The sequence below is a fragment of the Hoplias malabaricus genome, chromosome Y, assembly GCF_029633855.1.
Source record: "Hoplias malabaricus isolate fHopMal1 chromosome Y, fHopMal1.hap1, whole genome shotgun sequence".
Lineage (NCBI taxonomy): Eukaryota > Metazoa > Chordata > Actinopteri > Characiformes > Erythrinidae > Hoplias > Hoplias malabaricus.
In genome coordinates, this window is record NC_089820.1 from 11,321,252 (window position 1) to 11,333,578 (window position 12,327).

The following is a 12,327-nucleotide window of genomic DNA, read 5'->3' on the forward strand; positions in this document are numbered from 1 at the left end:
GCGGAGCCATAGCGGCTACTGAAAACGCGTCTGATCAATCACAACGCGAGGTTAAGGCATTTGTGAACTCTGATTGGTCAGTTCAAGGCAGGGTTGACGCCGCTAGAGGGAGACACTCGGCTTTCTTTAGCTTTGCTAGAAGAAGCTACGCACATTGCAGCTGTATTTTGGTGCTGTTTATTTTCGTTTTTTCTGCAGATTAAGCTGTAAGTTACCATGCCGGTGGACATTAGCCAGTGGAGCGGTGCTCTGGCCCTCAGTGAGGTGGAGGAAAAGCCCAGCAAGCCTCTCACGGTTAAATACGGCTCTGTAGAAGTTGACGAGTTGGGGAAAGTGCTTACACCCACCCAGGTTAGAGCCTACACAGACAGCATGCAGGAGTTTGAAAGGGAACGTCGCCCATTTTTCCAAATATGTGTATATTTATAGATGTTAAATGTCTTGCAGACTTTTTTGCTGTAATATGCATAAAACTCATTTCTTCACAAGAGTGTTGGTGGTAATCAGGAGTCAATAACCTAAACCAGCTCTCGTTCAGACATCACTGAGTCTGCGCAGAGTTAACGAGCATTTACACCAGTGTATATATATTATATATATATAAATAATTCCATGTGTTACATTTAAGAGGAAGACAATGGTGCATTTCTGTCAGAGAGACGTCAGCAGAGCATTTCATGTTATACATGTCTTTAAGGGAGGTAATGGGACACCATGGCTTCATTTATAAAATGTATTTGATTTGATATGAGTACATGATATAAGTAGTTATAGAGGCCAAGTTGGCAAAAGTGACCTGTCATTCCTGATGGAGTTGACGTGTAATAATGCTGACTGCTGGAGCAGAATCTGAGCAATGTTAAAAAATATGAGCTCATCTTTATTGTTGTCTTCTTTATTTATCTGCAATAAGTCCCTCTTAACTGTTTGTTAAAGGTGTGTTTGGCCTGATTTAACTATACATGAGCTCACCAAACCATCTGTGTCCTTTGTACATGATTAAATAAGCTTTAAACCAATTAATGTAAGTGGTTTTAATGGAAAATCTGTAATTCTATTAAAACAGATAGCAGATTCAGATAACGTTACACTGGCCTACAGGTTTGGAATCAGATGTAAGATCACAATGCAAATCCAGTTGTATGCAAACAAATGAATAAAATACCTGTTAAGTCAAAGCCTATACACAAAACAACAAATGCCTGGATCATCGGGCATCGTATACCCTGATGACGTGTGTTTCCCGTCACACCTATTGTAAGCAATTTTTACTCCGTTGTTTATAGTTTATCTTTAACAGAGCATTTCACATCAGTCCACACTGAATAACTTTGTTAATGATTGAATTATCCAGAAAATTGGATTCTACTTTGGCAGAGTTAAGTGAAAGTGCAGAGTGGCAGAGTTCTGCTGAGTAATGCGTGATGTTGCAAGTGGGTGAAGAATAAACTCGGTATATATTTGGCTGAAGGCTACAAAAGGACTTGCTAAATTAATATATATTTTTTATCTTTATCTGTAGCCACATCTCAGTAAGTGCATGTAGTTTTATGCAAATTGTTAGACATCTGGTCAAATGACAAATCCTCTAAAGGAAACAAACCATAAAGTGGCATTTTCAACACTATTTATTTAAATTGCCCAATTTAACATAGAGTATTAAATGTAGTAAATGTTGTATAAAGTGACACACATCATGTTTTAGGGGCTATAATGTTTTTTCCCCAAACATTGTAAAATTCCACAAATCCCTGGTAATATATAATGGGTTCTAAAGAGTACATTTGAAATGTATTTGCATTTAGAAAATCAACTACTCTAATGTTGCACTTTCTTATACGACTGCGGTGGTCAGACTCAGTATTTAACTTATAGACTTTACATTGAAAAGTACATTTAAATGTCGTAAACATAACCCCATTGACAACTTTGAATCCAGTGAAACATCCACCACAGCACTGTCCTCTTTAAAGATATGAAGACTGAGGTGCTATAAATGTGCTGCTGAAGCTCTATTTCATTGGCCCAGTTCATACAGTTTAATTTAGCTAGGCCTGGCAGAGAGACCTTCAGCTTAGATGTGGATTTATTAATTTTTTATTTCAAGTTTAATTTTAACCCTATAAAGTTTGGTCAGCAGGGGGCTTTAGGGTATATTAGTATATTTAATGTCAAAACATGCAGGTCAAGGGGTTTACAGGCCCAGGATCGAGAGAGATTTTCACAAAACATATGTTTTCTATGCATGTTTAACTGTATAATATGTTGTGCAGGTGCAGAATCGCCCCACAGTGATCGAATGGGAGGGATGTGACCCCAGCAAACTGTACACATTGGTCCTCACTGATCCAGATGCTCCCAGCAGAAAAGACCCTAAGTTTCGGTATGCTGATATCACTCAGTTAAAGGATTAGTCCTTCTCTCCAGTGATACATTTTTACAGCCATTAGACTGATACCTAGTAACTGGATTGTACGAGTTCTGTACCATGCCTATTTGATACCATGTGGGGGACCCACTCTGTGGCTTGTAAAATGCATATATATATGTGTGTTAGTCCATCTGTCTATATGTGTGCTTCTATGTCTCTTCCTATTGGACAGACTTAACTTTCGGCTTAAAACTGTTAAAGCTTTCATAATTTACAAACCGGATTCCAAAAAAGTTGGGGCACTAAACAAATTGTGAATAAAAACTGAATGCAATGATGTGGAGGTGCCAACATCTAGTATTTTATTCAGAACAGAACACAAATCACAGATCAAAAGTTTAAACTGAGAGAATGTATCATTTTAAGGGAAAATGTTTCAAAATTTCATGGCATCAACAAATCCCAAAAAAGTGGGGACAAGGCAATTTATTACCACTGTGTGGCATCCCCCCTTCTTCTTACAACACTCAGTCCCAGTGTTCCATAAAGCATTTCAAATCGGGACTCATCTGATCACAGAACAGTCTTCCATTTTGCCACACTCCATTTTAAAAGACCCCTGGCCCAGTGCAAACGTCTGAGCTTGTGGAGCTTGTTAGAAATGGCTTCCTCTTGGCACTGTAGAGTTTCAGCTGGCAACGGTGGAGGGCACGGTGGATTGTGTTCACTGACAATGCTTTCTGGAAGTATTCCTGAGCCCATTCTGTTATTTCCTTGACAGTGGCATTCCTGTTTGAGGTGCAGTGACGTTTAAGGGCCCGGAGATCACGAGCATCCAGTAGAGTTTTACGGCCTTGACCCTTACGCACAGCAATTGTTCCAGATTCTCTGAATCTTTTGATGATGTGATGCACGGTTGATGATGATAACTTAAAAGTCTTTGCTATTTTACGCTGGGCAACACCATTCTGGTATTGCTGCACTATGTATCTGGTATGGTTCTGGTATCTTTCTGCGCAACAATGGTGGAATTGGTGACCCTCTTAACATCTTGGCTTCAGAGGGACACTGACACACTGAGAAGCTTTTTTTATACACAGTCATGTTGTAAATTGACCTATTTAGTGTTAATTGGTCTTCCAGCTGTTCATTATATGCTCAATTTCCCTTTTCCAGCCACTTATTGCTACTTGTCCCAACTTTTTTGGGATTTGTTGATGCTGAAATTGTGAATCAACATATTTTTCCTTTAAAATGTTACATTTACTCAGATTAAACTTTTGATCTGTCATCTATGTTCTATTATGAATAAAATATTGACATTTGCCATCTTCACATCATTGCATTCAGTTTTTATTCACAATTTGTTTAGTGTCCCAACTTTTTTGGAATCCGGTTTGTAAGTTTCCACATTATTTAATTCACCATGAGGTTTTATAAACGTTTAGTTAAAGTGACTTTATTTTTATTTAGTTTTTTTTTTTTAAATCTAGAATTAATTTCATATTCAAGATAATCAAGGCCACAGCTTTTGAAGTTCACACCTTTATCCCACCTTCTTTGCACAGTGTCATGCCCACTTTACCTGTTAAATTTTTTTATGTCATGCCCACTTTACCTGTTAAACCAAATTTTGGGTAAATCAAAAAGAGAATTTTTAGTCAGGGTTGTCCACTAGGAGACCAAATGGTACATAATTATATTTTACAGGAATTAATTTAGGCTTAAATTAAAAAAATAACTGAAAGGCTCCTGTTTTTTTTTTTTTTTTTTTTTTTTTGGAAAGCGCTGAAGTATGTGCTCAAAACGATAACGTTGACAGTATTTCATCTTCCATGTAATATATATAAATATGTGCACTCTCATTTTTCCAGGGAATGGCACCACTTTCTTGTTGTGAATATGAAAGGCAATGACGTCTCCTCTGGGTGTGTGATGTCTGATTATGTAGGATCTGGACCGCCTAAAGGAACTGGTATGATTTATTTTCTTCTTTTGATGTGGGAAATAGCGTTACAGTAGTGCAACAGGTAGTGTCACCGTCACACAGCTCCAGGGTCCTGGGGTTGTGGATTTGAACCCCGCTTAAGGTGACTGTCTGTGAAGAGTTTGGTGCGTTCTTCCCGTGTTTATGTGGGTTTCCTCCAGGCACTCGGGCTTCACCAAAAATCCAAATACAATGTCAGTTGATGTGAGTGTGTGATGCCCTGTGATTGACTGGCCTCCTGCTCTGGATGTATTCCCACTCTGTGCCCAGGTGTTCTGTGTAGGTTCCGGACCCTCCGCGATATGCGGATACAGACAATGAATGAATGATTTGAAAAAAGGGTGAAATGTGTAAATCAGGGGATGTGTGGAAATGGAGATTAAAGTTCAGAGTGCAAACAGAGCGGCACTTGAACCCACAACCTCCAGGTTCCTGGAGCAGTGTGACTGCGACACTACCTGCTGCGTCTCCGTGCTGCCCCTCAGAGTGCTTTGCTCTCATTTATTCACAGATTAGATTCAGACTGGGCACACAGTAAATATTGATTAGCCTCAGCCCCTTGTGCACAACTGAAATAAAAAATGCTATGAGATATTTCAGTAACTAAACTCTGTTTGAATTTCCCTGACAACTTTATGCAGAGAAGGACACAATGCTTCTGAATGGCAATTCAAAACCAGCGCACATTAAGATAATATAGGTTGTAAATGTGTCATATGAAGTATAAAAAAATATGGGTAAAGTTTATCAGAGTAGAGCAGTGCACTTATTGCTCGACGTCATACCTCCTACAAGAGCAGCCATTGGCTCACAACTGAAACATCTACCTTAATTAGGGTGTACTCCGTGGCTATTTTACGTAAATGAGGCCTGGTACGCTGGCCCGTGATTTTAATGCTGAATCTAATTCACCAGTTGTAATCAGATATCTGATTACAGATCTTTGCTTGTTAGGAGAAACAAAGCCGGGCAGTGCAACTGGAAACGCCTGATCTTTTTCAACACTGATGTGTGAAGACGAAGCACTATTCTTCTGCTTTAAGAGATGCACTTGAAGGGGATTTTAATGTTCAAGTTTCTGACACCTCCTACACCTACACCCCTGTTGTTTAAATTTTAAAAACATCATTAAAGAGTGCATTTAAAAAAAGATACACTGGAGTTTATGGCAGGGACAAAGCTACTGCCCCGAAAGTGTGCCCTTTTAAAGAAGGCCTTAGAGAACAAAGCACATTTTAGTCTTCCCCATAAGTCCGGTCAGTGTAAAATCAGAGCTTAAATCTATGCTATATCTGACTGTACCCGTCTCTTTTTCACCTGTTTTTGTCCTTTGCAGGTCTCCATCGCTACGTGTGGCTGGTGTATGAACAGTCAGGTTCTGTGAGCTGCACGGAGCCAGTCTTGACCAACCGCTCCGGAGACCACCGTGGAAAATTCTGTATTGCCAGTTTCCGCAAGAAATACAGCTTGGCTGCCCCAGTAGCGGGAACGTGCTACCAGGCAGAGTGGGACGATTACGTCCCCAGGCTTTATGAGCAGCTGTCTGGGAAATAAAGTGTTATGTAGAACTAAACTAGCACTTAACAGAGTCAGGGGTTGTGCACTTTCACCTTGACATTCTCAGAACATCTCATCGATTCGCCAGTACACTTCTGATCAATTTAATCCCAGCTCTGATCTCCATGCCTGTGTTTCACTGCTCTTACTGCACTTATTGGTGGCATCTGGCTTTTGTTTTACCTTAAATTGCAGATACAGGCTTTACTTTCTTTCCATACCTTGTACCTATGGATACAAATCTAATTTTGTGTACTATAGTGGTCTCTGTCAGGAATCGGTAAAAGAGAAGTGGTGTTCCTGATATTAAAAACAACATCCAGACTACAGTTGTGTGGTGAGCACTTTATTTACAATAATTAAAAGCATTTATGACAAATCATGCTTTTTTTCCTCTCTCCTCAACCTGAAAACAACATTTTAAAGTGCATGCAAACAGTAAAGCAGTTATTTGAGTTTTATTCACAGGGTTTTGATTTTCGTCATAAGAAAAATGCACAGCTTGAGGAAGCCAAAAAAAAAATTGTCCAAGAGATACTTTTATGATTTTATGGAAATCTGAGGGAATCGTCAATCAGTCGACATCATAAAAAAATCTAAGTTAAAATACAATAGGAAAATAAGTCAAAGTTCTCCATAAAGCCTTCCACACATAAAATACATGTACCCTTTCCCCCAAAGCCCTTTTGTGCTAGTACCAGGAGCAAGGATTCATAAATGTATGAATTATTATTATCATTATTCACATTGCTGACCTCAGTGGAGGTTGATTTATACAGAAGAACATGGTGGGTTCCTGACTAAAGAAACCCTTTAATTCACTAAACCAGAAGAATCTCCAGTTCAAGTATGTACACCAAAGGAATATGTAAAATTGTATCAAATTTGTTCAATACATCAAAAGGTTTTTCTTGTGTTTATTTCTTTCAGATGAATAAATACCGAATGGAGAGACTCAGCAGCATTACGTCTAAGACTGCAAAAAAAGACAATACAAGTCCGTTTGTGAAAATATCGCCTAAAAATTGTGTGAATTAATTAACGGCAGCAATACACCCCCCCATATCACGCACATTGGTATTGCTTTTCTTCCTCTCTAAATCTCTATGTCAATCACATCAAGTGTTATCATTGCACGAGAAAAATCACTGACATCAACACTGTGACATTGTTTCATTTTCTTATACATAATACTTATATATTTATAGATATATTTAAAAACATAGCTAAAGGAAGTTATCCAGCATGTTGAAATTTTGTGACATGATAAGAGGAGGGGCCTGTTGCAAAAAAATAGGCCTGTGCAGGCACTAGTCCGGAGAAAATGGAGGGTTGGTTTGTCAGTAGCAAAAAAAAAAAAAAAAAAAAAAAAAACTGCAGGTGTCCTTTAAGGTGTGGAGGACAAAGGACTTTAAGAAAAGAAAATACAGGGAGGAAAAATGTAGGCAGATTGGGTTAGGTCTCATCTGTAGTCATCTTTAGGGTAGTCTAATGCTCCCAGGTTTCCAAAGCCCATGCGCAAGCTCTCCATGTCAAAGGCGTCCATCTCCCTCTCCTGCCGCTCCAGAAGGTGTTTGATCCGGTCAGTGCGCTCCTTCTGAAGAGAAGCCAGCTCCTCTTCAATCTGACAATTACATACATTTAAAGATACCATCAGCCAAATAATTAAAGGTGCTGGCAATGTAGATGACTAAAACAAAAAATAAATAAACCCTCAACGTTAGGAGAGTTATGTATTGATATATTATTCATTCATTCATTATCTGTAAGCGCTTATCTAGTTCAGAGTCGTGGTGGGTCCAGAGCCTATCTGGAATCACTGGGCGCAAGTTGGGAACACACTCTGGAGGGGGCGCCAGTCCTTCACAGTGCAACACACACATTCACTCACACACACACACACACCTACGGACACTTTTGAGTCGCCATTCCACCTACCGACGTGCGTTTTTAGACTGTGGGAGGAAACCCATGCGGACACGGTGAGAACATACAAACTCCTCACAGACAGTCCCTGGAGCGGGACTTAAACCCACAACCTCCAGGTCCCTGGAGCTGTGTGACTGCAACACTACCTGCTGCACCACCGTGCCACCCATTGAAATATTAGAAGTAAGAAATGTTAACGAATATGTTGTCACTAAATTGGCTGGTATCACAGAAGATCATTTATTCATTAATCTTCTGCAGCCACATCCTGTTCAGGGGTGCCCATCTGTCACAGAGCATCACACACAATAACATTAATACACTCTATTACTTATATTTTTTACAGGGGCAGTACAGTGGCACGTGATAGTGTTGTCAAACAGCCCCAGGGTCCAGGGGTTAGTGTCTGTATGGGTTTGCTCTGGGTGCTCTGGTTTCACATGCTGGTAGATAGACAGTTTATTCAAATGTGTCCATAGGTGTGATACAGTGAATGAATCTGAGTGCATGGTGTCCTGTGATGGACAGGCACCCCATTCAGTGTGTGTTTCTGCTTTGGACACACCATCACTCAGAACTGGATAAGGTAGTGAATTAATGAATGAATAAATAACTTATACTTACACCATAAAGATTCATCATAAACATTAACAATATACACTCACTGTAGTATGTTTTGATATGTTTCCAAAGTCTGGACATGTTGAAAAATGGTGTTGAATGCATAATAACACATGAACGTGGCAGATCTTTATATTCTATATTTATATACTATGTTCTATAAAGAAAGTGCAGTAACTAATATTTTTGTCTATTGTTAAAGGACAACTATGTAATATTTTTACCACAAAATTACAGATTCAAAATCACTGACCTGTAATAGGGAGAATAGCTTCTCTGTCATTGCCTACTCTGGGCTCAGCACTGCAGAAACTACACTATGTAACTTTTGGGAAGGGTAGGAAATCACCACACACATCCATCCCCCTCCTTATTAATTTCAGTACAGAGCTGTGAATATTAACTGCACTAGCAAAAAAATATTAAATAAATAAATAATAATAAAAAATGTAAAAATCCATTATACTGGTATAAAACACAGATAAAGGGGAGATTCCTTTTTGACTGAAGAACTGCTTTTCTCCAAGTGGTGTATATAATCCTTTATAATTAACAAAGAAGCAGGGACACTGATAACAGTAAACATAATCATGTGTTTAAAATCTAGAAAGTTGGAATGCTTTCATTCCCTAATTAGCCTTTACACCGATGTACAAAAAAGAAAACGTATAGTGGTGTGAATTGGAACAGATTAAAAGGAAGCTGATCCAACAGTCTGAGAAACTTTAGACCATTAATTTTGAACTAATCCTCAACAACTAACTAAAGCATCTGTAAAGAGTGCTGCCACAACCAAGATTAACAAGAAAACAAAATAAATCAGTCGTCTAGAAGGAGGTCTGGAGTTATATGTGGAGTTCTCAGTAACTCTATTAACTCTACAAATACAGATATGGGTCCTATACTTATGCTGAGCTCTTAAAGAGGACACATTACAACCCTTTGTCCATGAGTTAACACTTCCCTGGAGTATTTACTTACGTCTGTGACTTTGGACAAAACACCAAAAGGATCAAACCGCACAGCAATGCTCACACCCTATCTAAAAAGCCCAGCTCAGAACAGAGACAACTGAAGTGCCCGCTCTCTCTACATAAGAAGCAGTACAAACTTGATCTAGCCCACGTTCTCAAACGAAGTTGTATTATTTCAGTTAGATAGTTTGAGAGTTGGTTAGTGCTCCAGACCTCCCATGTAATGTGCTAATACACTTAAAATATATATATTTTTCCATAGTATGTCCCCTTTAAGTAATCGTAAATGAGACTCTGACTGTTTTCTATTCAAAAAGACAAGCATTCATTACATACATTCTAACAGTAGAAACAATTATTTAGCTACATCAATAGCAAGCAATTGACTTTAGCTGTGTAGTTCCTATAAACACCAAACACGTCTTAATTTATTATGCACATTACAAGGGATTTCACTACAATTCCTTACTCTCAAAACAACACTGAAATTTTTCTGGAGGTACATGATTGGGTATTTACAGCACAAAGAAAACATCAATACAATTGAAGGATAAAGTCAGTTGAAGGGTTTATACCTTTTGTTCCAGATGAGCTCTGCGAAGAGACACTTTCTGCTCGAGTTTCTGCTGCTCTCTCTCATGCTGAGCCTCTGTTTGCATCTTTATTTTACTCTGATATGCGTTCAGTAGCTCCATCTCTTGCTGCAGCTGATGCCTCAGAGCCTGGCACTCTGCCTCCTGAGCCTCATCCAGACGTAGCTAAACACCCCCCCAACAACACACACACACACACACACACAAACAGGAAACAAATACATGTAAACCATATGAAAATGAGTGACTAAGAAAATCATAAAATAATTATCCTACACTGTATTTCACAAAATGCTTGTCCTTTTCTTGCAACGCTCCTCAATTTTGGGGGGGATTAGCTTGGCATTAATCCATTTTTTTTGTACATTTATTTTTTTTAAACTTAAAAAAAAAAAAATCTTCTCATGTTATCCCTGGCATGCCAGCATTAATGGGTGAATATTATTAATTGCTTAAAAAACATACATTAAAGAAATTCAAATCAATCAGCTCACAGCAGTAAAACTCACCGCCTGTGAAGCCATCATCTCGTTGATGCTCTGCTCATACTGCTCAGCAAGGATGGCCAGTTTGCGGGTCTGCTCGTCCTTCAGAGCCTTCAGCACAATCTTGTGTTCACTCTTGGGGGTCACCTCCAGCTGGTGATGCCGTAGAGCCTTGTACTGCTTTGTTTGGACCTTACACGTGTCCTGGAACTGCTTCTTTATCTGCAGTTCCATGGCCTGGAGAAGAACACACAGGGTATTGTATACTAAAACCAGTGTTAACTAACCCTCTCCGAACCAAAAAAAAAAAGAAAGAACATCAATGTTGTTGATCTTCTGTCTTATTACTGGGTAAAAGCTCCCTTGTGATAATATCAGATGTACATAGCGCAATACAAATACATTTGACTGGAATTGTTTGGGTTTGGGGTTGTTGTCTATGTGTAAATCATCTTTGAGCTCCATAGAGGTTATGTGCAGCTTATTTACATTTCATTGAGACGTAAACATTTATATTTCTATTTGCCTCCATTCTGCACTGTCACATAGCAGTTATACGTTATTGGAATCCAGTATCTACTCTTAAAACAGACCATCTATACTCAGTGGTTCAGTGGAAATCTGACAATTTGCACTAGGGCTTGTGAACTGATAATTCTGTTTAAATCGACTTAAATACAAAAATTTTAATTTCTCTGATGTGAAATTTCTAAATAATAAGTTTTCTGCTATAAAGATTTGTTAGTTACTCTTTATTATCCATCCATCCATCCATCCATTATCTGTAGCCGCTTATCCAATTCTAGGGTCGCGGGGGGTCCAGAGCCTACCTGGAATCATTGGGCGCAAGGCGGGAGTACACCCTGGAGGGGACGCCAGTCCTTCACAGGGCAACACAGACACACACACATTCACACCTACGGACACTTTTCGAGTCGCCAATCCACCTGCAACGTGTGTTTTTGGACTGTGGGAGGAAACCGGAGCACCCGGAGGAAACCCACGCGGACACGGGGAGAACACACCAACTCCTCACAGACAGTCACCTGGTGCGGGAATCGAACCCACAACCTCCAGGCCCCTGGAGCTGTGTGACTGCGACACTACTAATCATGCATCCACTGAAACACATTTCAGTTCCTCTACTGATAGACACTGGATATTCCTCTCCAGGTTTAGAATTTAAGCTGTATTTACTTTTTCATGCTTTCTTTTACTCTAGTTGTTTTGTTTACCATATATTTACCCAAATAAGCAGTTTAGTAGCCAGAAATGCATAGCGGATAACAATGCTGCTCTTCATGATGCAGACTGGAATTTGATTCTCAGCCCATGCAATCAAATCACAGTGGCACGAATAAAAAGTTCTATGTCACTCTGGATAAGAGCTTCTGCAAAATGCTATCGATGAATATATAAAAACAATCCTTTTATGAGTATGAAATATGGATTTAGGCTACTCTACCCACATCTGTTTAATGTGTACTCTGAACTCTCTGTTCTGTGGTACCTTGAGGTTTTTGGGCTGTTGTCGTAGCTCCAGGACATGTTTTCTGTGCAGTTCTCTCTCACGCCGGTTGTTGTACTCTATCTGATTCTCCAGCTCAGTCTGATGCTGCAGCCGGATCAGATCCATGCGCAGTTTCTGCAGGGTTTTCAGTTGCCTGTGCTCCAGTTCTTGAGTCGACTCGTCATGTCTGATCAGCATTGCATGCTCCATCTCTTTCTGAGTCTTCTTCTTATTCAACTCCTGGAAGACCAAAAAAAAAAAAAAAAAATCAATTAACATTATTATTATTATTTAATACTT

At 39.3% G+C, this 12,327-nt stretch overlaps 2 protein-coding genes across 3 annotated transcripts in view; one reads left to right on the forward strand and one right to left on the reverse strand.

Annotated features, from left to right (window-relative positions):
- Window positions 1-86: 86 nt before the first annotated feature.
- Window positions 87-6,254, forward strand: LOC136678188 (phosphatidylethanolamine-binding protein 1-like). Its single transcript, XM_066656124.1, has 4 exons — window positions 87-351; window positions 2,274-2,383; window positions 4,246-4,346; window positions 5,695-6,254. Exons 1-4 carry the CDS (start codon window positions 217-219, stop codon window positions 5,910-5,912), a joined length of 564 nt encoding a protein of 187 aa, XP_066512221.1. The 5' UTR covers window positions 87-216; the 3' UTR covers window positions 5,913-6,254.
- Window positions 6,255-6,405: 151 nt separating this feature from the next.
- Window positions 6,406-12,327, reverse strand: part of LOC136678187 (serine/threonine-protein kinase TAO3-like) — a 71,886-nt gene continuing 65,964 nt past the window's right edge. For both annotated transcript variants that reach the window (XM_066656123.1, XM_066656122.1), the window contains exons 18-21: window positions 12,028-12,267; window positions 10,542-10,754; window positions 10,015-10,197; window positions 6,406-7,539 (exon numbers count right to left, since the gene is read on the reverse strand). In XM_066656123.1, coding sequence (XP_066512220.1) covers window positions 7,378-7,539; window positions 10,015-10,197; window positions 10,542-10,754; window positions 12,028-12,267 — 798 coding nt within the window. In that variant the 3' untranslated portion in view covers window positions 6,406-7,377. The remainder of the gene's footprint in view (window positions 7,540-10,014; window positions 10,198-10,541; window positions 10,755-12,027; window positions 12,268-12,327) is intronic.

Excerpts from the sequence above, each read along its gene's own strand:
- LOC136678188 (XM_066656124.1), top strand. The coding sequence starts at position 217 with ATGCCGGTGGACATTAGCCAGTGGAGCGGTGCTCTGGCCCTCAGTGAG. Across the intron at positions 352-2,273 it reads AAGTGCTTACACCCACCCAG|GTGCAGAATCGCCCCACAGT; the intron begins GTTAGAGCCTAC and ends TATGTTGTGCAG. Across the intron at positions 2,384-4,245 it reads AGAAAAGACCCTAAGTTTCG|GGAATGGCACCACTTTCTTG; the intron begins GTATGCTGATAT and ends TCATTTTTCCAG.